We start from the raw sequence: 15401 nt of genomic DNA, 5'->3' as shown, positions 1-15401 counted from the left end.
AACCCTCTTTCCTCGTCTGACACAGTATCAATGTATGAAGTCAACACTGCAGTCTATACCTTGCACAACCCCCACCGGCTCTCCTCATTTCTATAAGCTGTTATGCATCCCATGAAGCTGTATAAAAGAGAATCACTGCTTGAAAAACCACAAATCTGTAAATTTAAATCACTTTCCATAACTACCATTTTTCCATACTTCTTTAATAACATGAAAAAATATTAGGCATTTAAAAAAATTAATTCAGTAATGTGCCTACAACTCATGCTATCAACACCTTGCAAAAATTACTAATAAAAAGTCAATAATAAAAATATAAAATGTTAATTAAGCATTTTACTGAAATATCTGAGTTTTCTTTTAATTCCACAATTATATTTTTCTAATGGTAACTACTCAGTATTTGCTGAAATTTCCAACTTACCTTGATCATCCTAAGGTATATGTGCAAGGAAGCAGCCATGACCCCAACATCTCTGTCACACAGTGCTCTCCGAAACTTAATATGGATATGTTGTACTTGATTAGGAGCAATGAGATGGAATTTGTACAATGCCAGAACAGCTTTTCTTCGTACAATCTCCCTAAAGACAAAAAATGAAATCTAAACAAGACAATCTGAATTGTCAGGCATTTACTTTGAAAAGTTTATGGGCCAGATGACTTCAAAATATCAGCTATTACCTTAACCTAAAAAGAAAGAGAAAATGATACATTTATTATTAATTTCTTTATTCTAATATACCAATCTATAAAAAGCGGCTATCTCTAGGAGGTAAGATCTCAAGATTTTAACTGCCCAAATTATGTACTTCTCTAGTTATGGAATTTTTTTTGTAACAAGCATATATTACTTCTGAAATCAGAAAAAACAAGATAAACAAATTTCTTAATTCTTTAATTCTGTTTTTAAAAGCTGTATCTCTAGAAACTGAGGAGTCAACAAACAATAAGTTTAAATCAGTAATAGGTAATTTCACCTAGTATATTGAAGTCTCTTTATTAATATTAAAAATCTAACATTCTCATTCTAAAGTAGCAGCTTTTAATATTTCTTTTTTTTATACCATGGGCAAGCAAATTCCAAATACTTTGGGGGAGGGGAGGATAGGGGGACACACATAGAATAAAAAGATGTTACTCCTCTCCTTGCCCAGTTCATATTTAAAAAACCCCATGATAATAAAGAGGAAAATTATATACTAGTCTTGTACTTCATTTATAGCAGATAATGTCTAGCACACAGAAGCAAAAGTAAAGAAACTATCCTGTGTTCCCAAGGTAGTTTCCAAGGAAGTGCATTTCTTACTATTCTCTCTCATGCCTATTTCTACATAACTCCTATTTGCAGACTATGCTGGCAGTGCTCACAACAACAACAGCAAACATCACAAAAGTGAAGTATTTACTATTTGGGTTCCTTAACACATATTTGTTATCTAAAATCATAGAATCTCAAGATTGAGATTATTCCATACAATCCTTCTGTGTTCCACTCAAGAATACCTTTTGTAAGATTCCTAACAAGTAGTCATTCAGCTTTTGCTAAATTCTGTTAATAAACAATTCACTACCTTGCTAGGCAAGCTATGCCATGACAGAAAATTCTTTTCACATAAAAAGCAAAGCAGGCCGGGCGCAGTGGCTCACGCCTGTAATCCTAGTACTCTGGGAGGCTGAGACGGGCGCATTGTTTGAGCTCAGGAGTTCAAGACCAGCCGGAGCAAGAGCAAGACCCCGGCTCTACTAAAGAAATAGAAAGAAATTAGTGGGACAACTAAAAATATATAGAAAAATTAGCCGGGCACGGTAGCGCGTGCCTGTAGTCCCAGCTACTCGGGAGGCTGAGGCAGTAGGATCACTTAGCCCAGGAGTTTGAGGTTGCTGTGAGCTGATGCCACAGCACTCTAGCCGCAGCAACAGAATGAGACTCTGCCTCAAAAAAAAAAAAAAAAAAGCAAAGCAGATTAACAACAGATTTGCTGTTAGTATTAATATTACCGTGACTGCAAACTACATCCCAATGTATTGCCATTGGGCATTAACCAATATTAATTCTGGAGGAGAATAGGTAGATGAGGTGAGGAAAAAACTACAAATTCTGAACAGGCTCAGGAATCCATAGGCCTGGCACTATGTGGCAGTACTAACACAAAACATCAAGAGACCTGGTTTCAGGCTTAAGGGCTTAAATACAGCTAAAGATTCAAAAGTTGAGTACAAGCCTTATCTCACATCTTCCATGACATCTACTGGTTTACCTGTAGCTCTGACCCATATTCTTTAGCTCTTTACTCCATAGCATGGAGTTGGGTATGGCCATAACTGCAGAAGCAGAGTTTCAAAAAGTCCAGCCAGGATTTTGCTATTAGACTAAAGGAGAAGCAATAAGAAAAAAGTGAAAAGGGTCCTTTCAATTCTCAGAAGAATTTCACACAAAGGGTGAGTATGGTCACAAGAGTGGTGGTAAGGAAAAACTATGTAAAAATATCCTGCTGCTATTATCAGATCAATCTACAAATATCTAAGAAAAGTTAATATTTTATTTCTAATAATTAATTGTCTATAGCCATCCTTTGTTCTAAACACAGATTTGACATACAAAACATAAAAAGTCTGAAAGACCTACAAATATTCTACAACATATGCTATCATTTTAGCTGGAAGATTCGTGGTCAAAGATGTCTTAAAGAATATAAGCCATAAGGCAACATTTTACAATCTCAGAACATTAAAAATACTGACTTAAAGACGCATATGAAATAAAGAAATGCTGTATAAGTAGTAAAAATCTTCATCAAGAATGTACATGTAACTAAAATACTATAATCACAAAGGAAAAAGATTATGAAGTTAAGGGGCTTGGTCACAAACAAAATAATCCTAAGTATGGTGAACAAGAAAGTCAAGCTAATAAGGAGAGAGTTAAGGAATCTTACAAGAGAAGATTAGCAAAATACCGTAAGTCAAAGTGTATTTGGATATATTCTGCTGTAAAAGAACTTGAACATTGTGGTTTTTATATAAAAAGTATCTTCCCAATATGCTGAAGCTTTGCATTCACAGCATTTGAACCATTTCCACGTGTTTTCCATTATTTCACTTTATCCTCAAAACAACTTTGTGAAAACTAAGGAGCTTCAACCAACTCCATATAACCAGGAGAAAAACATTACCACTGCTCATTAGTGGTAGAATTGGGAAGAAAGCCAAGGATTCCTGATACTAAGTCTCACTGTCTCTTAATTTAACTTTATAAAGCTGTCTAACATTTTTCTAAACCCATCTAAAAAATAAGGATGATCCTACTGGGGATTTTTGTATTATATCTGGCAGTCGAAGAATATTCTCTATCCTGATAGCATTAAATTAAAAGTATAATAAATTTTCTGGTATAAATTTCTGTTTTGAAGTATATGATATAGACATCTATCCCAAAAGAATTTACTTACTTAGAATGTTGAAGTTTATCTTCTATTAATGGAAGAACAGCTGGAATCATTTCTCGAGGGAAAATCTGGCTAACAACAGTAAGTGCCATACATACTTCTACTAGGTTAGTGCTCTGCAAGTCCTAGAATAATTATTAAGCATAGAAAACATTCAGTGTAAATTCTGAAACTGGGGATGGCAAATTCAACATTTATGTGATATTTTATACGAATATCTCTATTTGTTTCATTTGCCTTAATAGAGTCAATAGATAAATATTACCAAAAGACAAGTGAAACAAAAGGAAACTGTATTTCTGTTCTGATATTGGCCAAAGTAGTCTCCTTTATTATAGCCTTTAAAACTTTTCCAAATCAATAACAAAACAATTTAATGAATTTTTCTTGTTAATCAATAACATGAGTGGAAGGTTAAAAAAAAGATATTCTGGAATATACACAATAAAATTCATATATTAATGTATACCTATATATGCATATGGCTTATAAATCATTCTAATGGAAACTAAAAATATGTTTTGGAAAGTTTGGAAAGAATTTAGTAAATTTAGTAACCTTAATATAGTATATGAATTAAAATTCAGAAAATACTATACACAGATACACGCAAACTCTCACATATCAAAAAACTGATACAAGGTAACAGGAAAAGGTTCAACAATTCAATTACATCTCATTATCAATACTGATTAGACGTTTAACAGGAAAAAATATTGTAAGTATAGATTAAAATGTATTTTTATTATCTGTACATTTCTCTTAGTTATAGTCTATTCTCTTTTTAAATGACTTTTTAGATTTTAAAGACTTTAATTATTCAGTTGATATCTATATCCCTTTAATACACATCCTAGAGAAAAAGACAACAGCACGGAAAGTGTACCTAAGAGCCTGGAGATCTGGATTACAATTCTCTGTGTTTTAAAATGAAGTAATAACAACAGCAACAGCAATAGCAGCAGTTAACTACTTCACATAGTGTTTCATTTCACCCTCACAACTCTGTAAGTTCTATTATTTATTCCCATTTTACAGATGCAGGAAACTGAACTAAAAGATTTTTCTGTAAGCTCAGCTTCTTCCAAAATTATCTATTAATAATTCAATATGATTTGAGAAGAAACATCAGATACTCGTTAGAGTAATTTAAGACTTCATATTAACCAACATACAATACAGTACCTTTACAACTGTATTCACAAGGAGAAGCAGCAATTCATGATTTTCATGTAGAAATAAAGAAACAGCCAAATAACCTATAAAAATTGAGGGGAAAAGTCTCATTACTACCTACCAAAAATAAACCTTTCCCAAGAAATTGAAGCAATTCTGGATATATTCTAAGTGTCAAAAATACAAGTTACAGGTAAACATAAAAACAAATTTCAAAATATGAAGTTAAAAAACTTCAGTAAGGAAGATTTCAGGTGTTCTGTATTCTGAAATCTTTCAGAATTATGCATTTCACAAGATATACCTGAAATGGAAAAGAGGCTATATATACCAACTTAAAGTCCTACAAATGACACTAAGAAGAGATGTCTCCTATCTTTTGTGCAAATCTCTATATTATCAATCAACACATTCTCTTACAGCTAAACATAATTATTTAAAAACCAATAGTTATTACAGTTAGTAGTGAATTACTGGCTATTTGTATTAAGTGATCTGTAATCTCAGAGCTTGGGGAGGCTAAGCAGGGAGAACTGCTTGAGGCCAGGAATTTGAGACCAGACTGGACAACATAGCAAAATCGTGTCTCTCCAAAAAAAAAAAAAGTCAGCCAGGCATGGTGGTGCACACCTGCAATTCTAGCTACTTGGGAGGCTGAGGAGGAGGACTGCTTAAGCCCAGGAATCTAAAGCTGCAGTGAGCTATGACTGCGCCACAGCCTGGGAGGCAGAGCAAGACTATCTCTTAAAAAATACGTATATATATTAAGCAACACACGTTACCTTATTTCCTAAATTAAATGAATTACAGTTGATGAAAGAAACTCCATCTACCACATTAAATGTGCTCATTGGCTCAAGTTACCATTTTTATTTTAATAATATTAAAATATTTAAAAAGGACATTTTAGGACTGAGGATATATATTCATATCATGACAAATGCCATGTACATGGAATCTAGATACTCCATGCCATTTTTTCTAGCACCTTTTATATTGATAACTAACATTTATTAGACAGTTATTATGGGTCAAGTACTTTATAAGCCTTACTTCATTTAATCCTCCGAACTCTGTGAGGTAGGCATTATTATCCCAATATAACAATGAGGCCCCAGAAAGGGTAATTTCCCAAAATTTACAGCCATTATATGGTAGAGTCAGGACTCAAACCCAGACAGTAGGAGTCAGTCCAGACTGTAAACTTCTGTGCTGTACTGCCTCTCCACATAGTCTACCTTGAGACCTGACTCCCTCCATCCTCATTGTTTTTCATTGTTCTTCTCAATTTTTTCAGCCCTTTCATTAGGGTTGTTTTTTTTTTAGAGACTATCTCACTCTGTCGCCCAGGGTGGAGTATAGTGGCCTGATCATAGTTCAATAGAACCTTGAATTCCTGGGCTCAAGCAATCCTGCTGCCTCAGCCTCCCAAGCAGCTGGGACTACAGGCATGCGCCACTATGTCCAGCTAATTTTTTTAGTTTTTGTAGAAATGGGGTCTTTACTATGTTGCCCAGGCTTCATTAGGGATTCTAATGCTAACCATCCCCATTGTTACCCAGCATCCATACTGTCTGTGTCTGTTGTGGAACATGGGAAAACAGAAACTTCCTATTCTCACAAGTGAGAAGTAGCAGCATAACCAACTGCAACATCATCAGAAAAACTTTAAACATATGAAAACTCTCTAACTTACGTGAATTTTCAAGGTTTGGGGTGATAAGAAAAACAATGAATATGACTGGAAGGGCTTTACAAGTCTATTTGAAATAAAACATTAGTAAAATAAAATTCCACTTTTGTATAATGCCCAAGAGAAATCAATGTTTTAAGAAAAGCAAATGACTAATGAAAACTACTTTAATAACTCAAAAACATTGTTCTGCCTTTAGGGACCTTAGAAGGATGAGGAACCTGCAGCCCCAAGCCCACATGTGGCCCTCCAGATCCCCAAGTGCAGCCCGTTTATTAAATCCTTTATTATATGGATTTGTTCTGTAAAATTTGGATTCAGTCCAAAGGCTGCACTCAAGGATCCAGAAGGCCACATGTGGCCCCAAGGCCACAGGTTCTCCACCCCTTAAGGTAACAGATGGTAGGAGCTACCTGAGTGATCACAAAAGAGTTAAAACTTGATTTGGAATGCGGAAAGAGAGAAACAGGATGCTAGAGGACATTCTACTTTGAGAAAACAAAATAACAAATCTAGAAGATAGAAGAGTATTTTGGGTGAAGCGGGGCTCAAAAAGTAGAATAATATGTGCATACAGCATCAGAATCTTTACCGTGACATCTCCCACCTCCATCCTATCATCTGATGACACAGGTCAATATAATTTACGAAGAATGCTAGTCCTCTATAATGTGACAGTATCAACCAGTCTGAATAAAGAATATGTTCTATCCTATGCTACTCTAAAGTGCTTCCTTCTTGGGATTCTAATAAAAAGCTGAATCTTTATGAATAAAATATTTAAGTCCTTAAAAGGATTTTTCCTAATAGCCCTAATAGTCTCTGACTACAGAAACAAAATTTTTAAAAAGATACCTCTGATCCTCATAGCTAACATTTGTGAAACTAAGAACAAGATATTTAAAATTATTCTAATCAATTTCAGTTTTTATTCTATAAAGAGACATTTCTGACCATTACACTGATGAGGTTAGACAGACTTCCTAAAATCAGCTTTATTGAGGTATGATTTCCATACAAGAAAATTTTCCCATTTTAATGGTACAGTTCAATGAGTTATGACAAATATATATAGTCATCTAACCACCATCACAAGACCAAGTAATTTTTAATCTTTTCTATAACTCCAAAATGCTATGAATTAGAAAAACTGATATCATTTATAGGCTTTGAGTTTCTGAAGTGTTACCTTGTAAAGTTTTGGAAATTATAATGCTGTGTTCTAAAAACATACTATATAACTGCCATCATTTGTTTTCTACAGTAATTAGAAATTTAAGGACAACATTAAAGCATGAAAGTCTTAAACACATACATACCTACTCTTTTTTCTAAGAGGTTTCCTTGTTGGGCCAACTTGATTGCATGTATATAGCCAAAGGAAGCATCATATCCAAGCATTTCACAATATATAAGTCTCACCATACATTCCTTCATCATTTTCTGAAAAGTAAAATATCTAGTAACTATATAAATAAATATAATGTTTTGATATTTTTATTATGTTCTAATCATTTAACAGGGGAATTCTTTAAGCCCGGCACTGAAGGCATAATGTATATATCATAATACTATCAATAACTAATTACTCAATATCAGACTTTATGAATAAAAGTTGCTCCCAATCTTAACTACCAACAGTATCAAGGTTAATAAAATTATTTCACTATTTTGTTAGTGGCAATACTATAAAATAAATCAACTGCAGCTAATTCTAATTTTATGTGTCCCTAATGTAAAATTTGGTTATAATGTGATACATGTGGTCCTCAAACAAAATTTCATCCATAGCAATCTTACTTTGCTTCTAAAATGCAGCACATCATTTCAATATACTTTGTCAAACGAAAACATCCATAAAATTCTTACAAGTTGGTAACAATTTCTATTAAAAAAACATTTTTCACATTTAAAACTCAAATTGCATCTGGACTCTCCAGAATTATGCTATATGCAATATGGAATAGTTTATTTTATAGGTACTTTTTTAGTAACTCTTATGATTATTATGAACTAAGAAGCATATTTATTTTTTTCATTAATGGTGTAGCCATTCCAATGATATTTAATATTTTAATGGGGTATTTCAATATTTGCAATGCAAGCTAAAAATTTTTAAGAGATTCTATAAATTTGTTTTATCAGTATGATAATATTTGCATTCTCAATACTTACAGCAACAAGAGTGAGACTCTGTCTCTTCAAAAAAGAGGATATTTATAGCAAATTTCAATCAGAAATAAAAATATAAATAAAATGTATTTCAAAATAAAGAAATGTCTATTTTATTAGGGTTGGCATATTATAGGATTATTAAATTACAAAATGCTTAAGAAACAGTAAAATAAAATACTTTAAGGATAATAATGTTTAATATTTTATGTGTATGTGTAAATATCAAGAGTTTAAAGAGAAACCATAGGAAAATCTTAGAGGAATGAGATTTAATTCAGGTCACTTATGCTTAAAAGTTAATTCATTAACACATCAATTAAGACTACCAAATACTGAGAAAACAAAAAACACTGAAGACTTCTACATTAATCAGAAGTGAAAATGTTAATTTAAGTCATTATGTTTCAATGCTAGATTTGTAACATCTTATCTCAGAGTTTTTCAAAGTCATTATGGACTTTATTTAAGTAAAATTATACTGTATACATTATCATTTTTCTTATTTTTAGAGAAGAAAATGCATTCTCCAATGCAGAAATTGTCTTTACAATTTCTCCAACAAACTGTCATCCATGTCCATGTAGAGACATGATCACCTCAAGGACAGACTACTCTGTAGTTGTAGAGTTGAATGGCCATAATTACTATCATATCTCTTCCTTCCAAACTCTGGCTTCCTAACTTCTACCTATTTATCTTAGTTCTGCCCAATACCAGATTTATGCCATACAGAAAGAAAAACTGTATATAGTGATGCCAATTATAGAAAATGGAAATATAACAAAGTAAAAAAAGAGAAACCATTTCTGCTTAATGTTTCTATCAAGTATTATGAAGCACAATGATTTTATACATAGACACACATCTAGACATACAAACATACATATACGTATATACATACAGATAGATTATGTTTTGAGTTTTATTTGCCCACATACTATTTATTATATGACCACAAAAAGAAATATTTACATGCTCTCAGGCTTTACGAGTATTATTTATGTTCACACTCATGTAGTCCGGCAAAATGATCACCCTGATATTTTTACTGGGCAGAAGGGAAAACATTCCCACAGTGGCTTACACACAAAAGGCACTCACTAAATATTTGCTGAATAAATGTTCCTTGGAAAAACATCTCATTTAAAAAGAAAATGGGTCTTAATCTAACTATGTTGGGATAGCCCCACAGTGGCCTGCCTACAGTGGTCACTCATTAAATAGTTGCTGAATAAATACCATTTGAAAAATCAAATTATATGGAACCAAGTTTTAAAACAACTGGGTTGTAATTAAGCTGCTGTGCAATATACTCACTTTCATAGCAAGAAAACAGTAATTCTACTTTTTCAATCAATCTATATTCCCAAAGATACAATAATAAAACTAGAGATCTACAATGTACCAATTCAGGTCTGAAAATATTATGTTAAATGATATATCCCAACTTTTTTCAGATGCATAATATTAAAACAGTAAGATCAACACTGGGGTCCCAGGAATATCACCAAATTTATGTAATTATCATCACATTGGCTCTGACTTGACACAGTCAGGCAAGTCTTGCTCTGGTGCAATCAGTCAATAATAAAAAGCTAAAGTCAATGTCTGGCTTGCTACGACCCATAACTCATTTTGACTATGATAAATTAAATGTTAGCAACTGAATAGATGAACCAAATTTCAAATTCAAAATATGTTGGTACTGACTATGCAAACTTACCAGTGTTGTAGTAGGAGCAGAAACAGTTGCTTTCAGACTACTCAGTTCCTGCTGGATTAATTTCTCTTCTTCCTAAAAAAGTGAAAATATTTAAATGCTTTAATAACTGTCTTTTAAAACTTTAACAGCATTTTTTAAAGGAAAAAAATATAATTTAAAATATTTTCAGCCAGGCACAATGGCTCACACCTGTAATCCCAGCACTTTGAGAGGCCAAGGAGGGATAATCACTTACGGCCAGGAGTTCAAGACAGGCCTGAGCAACACAAGACCCTGTCTCTACAAAAAATTTTTTTTTAAAAATTAGCCAGGCACATTGGTGTATTCCTGTAGCCCCAGCTACTCAGGAGGCTGTGGCAGGAGGATCACTTGAACCCATAAGTTCAAGGCTGCAGTGAGAGATGATTGATTGTACCACTGCACTCCAGCCTGGGTGACAGAGTGAGATCCTGTCATTCATTCATTCATTTTCATGCGTAAATAAATAAAATACTTTCAACACAAAAGAAAGGTTATTTTAAAGGAGAGATAAATATTAAGTGCTTAAGATCTGCATGAAGGCATTTCTCTAACTAACCCTCAGAATTATCCCTGGAGTGAGTATTTCCAAGCTAATCCACCATCCCTCCTTTCTTTAGTCAGTTGCTGTCCCCTTAAGGGTAGAATGGCAGAAAATAATTTTTTAAAATTAAAGGGAGAGAGAGTGTAGAAAGAAATTCTCTACATATTGGCCCAGGATAAGAGTCTCACATCTTCTTTACAAAGTAAAAAGTCTTCATGGAATAGAGAAATAGTGTAAGAATACAGAAACAGAAATAAGTCTTCTTCCTTAAACTATATTCTTCTTCCCTATCCTTTCCTCATTCCCCACATTCTTTCCCTCACTTCCTATCTCACACACACTCCAATGTGGTGACTTCTCCTGTCTGCATTGTATTGTACCTCCTTGAGCACTTAAAAATTGGCCCCATTTTTGGCTAATATAAAGCCATCTTTAAATTACACACTGAATTAGGAGGTTTCATTAGGTGAAGTACTGCCATATTTGGATGCCTATCTACAGTTACAAACTGCAATTTAAGACCAAAACTAATTTTTTTAAAAATTGTATTCAGCATCTCCTAAAAATTTAGCAAAGGAAAAAAAAACCTTAAGACAAACAATATTAAGTCCACAAATAATGATTTTGGAATGTGAAGCAGACCCTCTCCAGTATAGCATCACCTTATTTCAGATTTAAAAAAAATTAAACTTTCTAAGTACTTTTTCTTCTCTGTATTTTCTTCTCTCTTGGCACTTACATGGCATTGCAGTCATGCTTTTTAAATCTATTGTTTGTTTTAGCAATGGGGGTCTCACTCTGTCACCCAGGCTGGAGTGCAGTGGCGAGATCATAGCTCGCTGCAACCTCTAACTGCAGGGCTCAAGCGACTTTCCTGCCTCCGCCTCCCCAGTAGCCGGAGCCACAGGCGTGAGCCACGGCACCCAGGTTATGGTCATGCTTTTACTTGTCCCCTAAGCCCAAAATGGATAGTCAGTTCCTTGGGAAAAAGGATGGTGTTTTACTCTATTTTCCTCTGTGTCTAACACATAACCTTGCTCCATAAATATCTGTTGAACAAATTATGACAGTAACACATGTTCTTTTTAAGATATAAACTCCTTGAAGCTTTAAATCAGTATCCTACACAATACGTGCAACGACCAAAAGTCTGTGGGAACTTAATAACTTCTATAACTGCTAGTTTTCAAAGCCGATCTGAGGCAAAGACTTACTCAGCAAATTTTACACGTGGGGAGAATTAAACTTTTTCTTTGCTCAACCCGTCGGCCCAACCCAGGAACCTCAGGGTCCCCAAAGATAGTCAACAGAAGGCTCAGAGGGCAGGATCTGTTCAGGTATGTGACATCTAGCAGTTGAAGGGACTCGGGGAGAGAAGGAAGCCGGTAGGGAAAGAAACTCTGCAGAAGGCAAATGACGCCTGACACCTCCACTGCACTGGCCACTTCCACACGCTTGACAGCTCATCTAATCCTAAAACAACCCATGAAACATGTATCGGTACTTTTCCACTTCAACGTTGTGACAGTATGTGGAGGGTCAGAGGTTAAAGAAAACTGCAAGAACAAAATGAGTCAGTGTCAGGGCCAACTGTGGAAATCCGGCCTCCCAGCCGTCAGTCCGGGCCAAGGGAAGCTTCCAGACAGACGGAAGGACGGACCGACACACGGGCAGCCCTGAGCCCCGCTCGAGGGCCGGCCCTGGAGTCTCGCCGCCGGGCCGGGGCCTGCCGGAGCGGGGGCCTCGCCCTGACGTCCCCGACCTCCCGGCCCGGCGGGCACCTACGTGCTTGGAGGTGAGCGCGGTGATGCCGCGGACTAGGCCGCCCAGCCGCGACGAGAAGGACGACTTGGCGGCCGCGGGCCCGCCACCGGGCTGGTTCTGCAGAAAAAGCCCCGGCAGCGCCGTCAAAGTCTTCTCCACTATGTCGCTCATCGCCGCCGCCACCGCCGCCCGCGCTCCGGTCGCCGCCCGGCTTCATGCCCGGCCGTCGCCCCGCCCGGCCTCCGTAGGCACTTCCTGTGTTTTGAAGAAGAAATCTTTATTTGCGTCCCACGTGAACAAGCTCTGTGTTGTTCCCGACAGAGGCCGCTGGAGGGCGCAAGAGTCCGCGGGGAAAAAGCCGCTCGCCCAAGCTTGCGAGCAGAAGCTGACCTCTCGTGGAGGCGTGGGGACGTGTGACGCTCGCGCTTTTGACGGGAGCCCGGGGACCCCGCGCAACTGTGAGTCCTCCCGAGGAAGGCGCTAGGGGCCCGTCCCTCACGCTTTGTCCCCCAGAGTCTCCGTTTCTTGTTCGCCGCCTCCGCGCGGCCTGAGGCCACCTCAGGAGGTGCGTGTCCCCGGCAGCCACCCCTCACCGTGTGCGCGCCGCGCGCAGCCCCGACCCGCACCGCCCACCCCGCCCGGCGGCCGCCACGCGGGTCCCCGGCGCCACGCGCGGCTCTGGCCCCGGCGGATCTGGGCGCGCTCGGGGATTGGTGATAGCGGGGCCGCCCTGGGCATTCGTCGTGCGGACTTGAGAGCCCGCCGCGTACCGGGGACGCGCGGGCACCTGGGGAGGCCGACGGGAAGGAGCGGGGGTGGGCGGCCCCGCGTGCCGACCCCTACTCAGCAGGGCACAGTACAGAGGTGACATTCCAGAAGGCGACTTCGCTGGCCGGGCAGGCAAAGAGAGGTCTCCCTGTCCCGCCCTCCCTCGGCGCTGCGTCCCGGTCCAGGCAGCACTGACCGCGCTTGCCGCGACGTAAATACTTACTCCTTACAGCGAGACTTTCTTACAGCTGTGACCCCGGCTTCTACCTGGAAGAGAATCTAATCCGGTGGTTCTCAAAATGTGGTCTGGTGACCTCTGAGCGTCCTTGAGACCCTTCCAGGAGATCCACGCAGTCAAAACAATAGTCATAACCGTACTTAACACATTAAGTGCCATGTGAGTTGTATTTAACTCACGCTAGTGTTGAGCTCGAGGCCTCCTGAAGCTTATATGCGACTCACATGTCTCTTTACCGCGGGAGCCGGGTGAACTATTTTTCAAGTTACGTATAACTCATGCACAGAAGACAATAAAAAAAATAACTAATTTTTCATTAAGTTAGAAAGGATCGTTTTGTTTTCGGAGGTTTTATTCTATTTTCGTAATAAAACACTGTGGCCCCAAGGAAAAATTTTGTTTTTCTAATGTGGCAGTCAATGTGTTAAATTTTATTTGCGGTTTTCACTCTGATTCTCTCCAGAGCGTACAGAGGAGTTTTCAAGAGGCTAGACTTTTAGGTATGGTTAGTTGATGCAGTGTATACTTGAGTATTCTTGTGTTCTAGAATTGTCTAAGGTAGGAGGTTTAGGGTGCAAATATGTGTGTTTTCAGAGATTAGCTCAGTTTGTCTTTAGTACTCCTAGTGTGTTCTTACAAGCTACCTTCAGTTATACCTGCTCTAATTTCTGTAACCTCATTATCATCTATAAATGGGTTTTTTTGAAATCTCAAAGTTGTCCTTGTACCCTATGCAGGTACATAGGAAAATAGTCCACTTTGTTGACTTGTAAGAATATTTTTTAATTTATTGGAAATTTTTATCTGAAACTGATATTCTCTTAAAATTTAGTATTTTATCCTAAAATAAAATTGTTTATACTTATTTTTTAATTTTGGGATCTTCCACTAGCTTAAAAAAAAAGGGAGATTAGAAGATCTGCTTTCTAACCTTCCCACAGCTAAAGACGCTGAAAAAGGTGATGCGATATCAGTATCAGAGAATTCTCTGACTCAGGGAAAGGGAGAAATCTGGGTGAAACTATAAATAAGAAAGGAAAGTATGACAAAAGCTGCTTTTTCCCCTTGGCTTTAGAGATTTTAATCATTTATCTTATTTTGTCTTATTCAACAGAACATTTTCAAATCCTATCATGGTGCCTGTTAAATTGAGGCATCGTTTTGAGACCAGTTAGTCAGAATTTAAAAGAAAGGGGAATTGAATATTTTAAACATAGACATGATGCACTTTATAAAAACCAAAATTTTCAAAGTAGAAATGAAAAACTCACTGAAGCATCTCACAGGTTAGATTATTATATTGTATTGGCTGGAGAAGGGCATGCAATAGCTGAAAGACTAATAAAGCCTTGTGCATCACCAAATGAATACCTGCTAGATGAAAAATTAGTAAAAGAAATCACAGAAGTGGTACATTTCGAAGATACAGTAACTCACCAAATTAGAAAATGTAGTGGAAAACATAAAGACTGAGTTAATATCTCATCTGCAGAATTGTAATTCCTTTAAAATGGACATAATTGTAGATGTAACTAGATTTGTTGCCTTGTATCCGTCCAGTGTCAGCACCAACTAATGCTTAAAGATCCTATTTTACATAAATCTTGGCAACAAACATACCTTTTGCTAAAAATAATGTGTTGAACAACTTCTTTGCATCTCTTAGTTTTTCCTGGAACAATATACTAACATTGTTTTAAAAAGCAGTTTCACTTAAGAATATCTTTGATGAAGCAGGAAGAATTTTTAATTTTATTTCTCAGCCGTTGAGTACACTTTTTAAAAAAATATTTTTTGTGACAAAAAGGCAAGTACTCATAAAGCATAAACTCATAAAACAGGATGTATATATA

At 37.0% G+C, this 15401-nt stretch overlaps 1 protein-coding gene across 1 annotated transcript in view; it reads right to left on the bottom strand.

Annotated features, from left to right (window-relative positions):
- AP4E1 (adaptor related protein complex 4 subunit epsilon 1) overlaps positions 1 to 12786 on the bottom strand; it is a 67229-nt gene extending 54443 nt beyond the window's left edge. The window contains exons 1-6 of the mRNA XM_045529196.1: positions 12564 to 12786; positions 10217 to 10288; positions 7638 to 7761; positions 4635 to 4708; positions 3453 to 3574; positions 425 to 584 (exon numbers count right to left, since the gene is read on the bottom strand). Coding sequence (XP_045385152.1) covers positions 425 to 584; positions 3453 to 3574; positions 4635 to 4708; positions 7638 to 7761; positions 10217 to 10288; positions 12564 to 12713 — 702 coding nt within the window. The 5' untranslated portion in view covers positions 12714 to 12786. The remainder of the gene's footprint in view (positions 1 to 424; positions 585 to 3452; positions 3575 to 4634; positions 4709 to 7637; positions 7762 to 10216; positions 10289 to 12563) is intronic.
- Between the last annotated feature and the right edge of the window lie 2615 nt (positions 12787 to 15401).

This window comes from Lemur catta, chromosome 1, assembly GCF_020740605.2.
Source record: "Lemur catta isolate mLemCat1 chromosome 1, mLemCat1.pri, whole genome shotgun sequence".
NCBI lineage: Eukaryota > Metazoa > Chordata > Mammalia > Primates > Lemuridae > Lemur > Lemur catta.
Note: the sequence above shows the minus strand (reverse complement) of the source record. Positions and strands in the feature narration are given on the sequence as shown.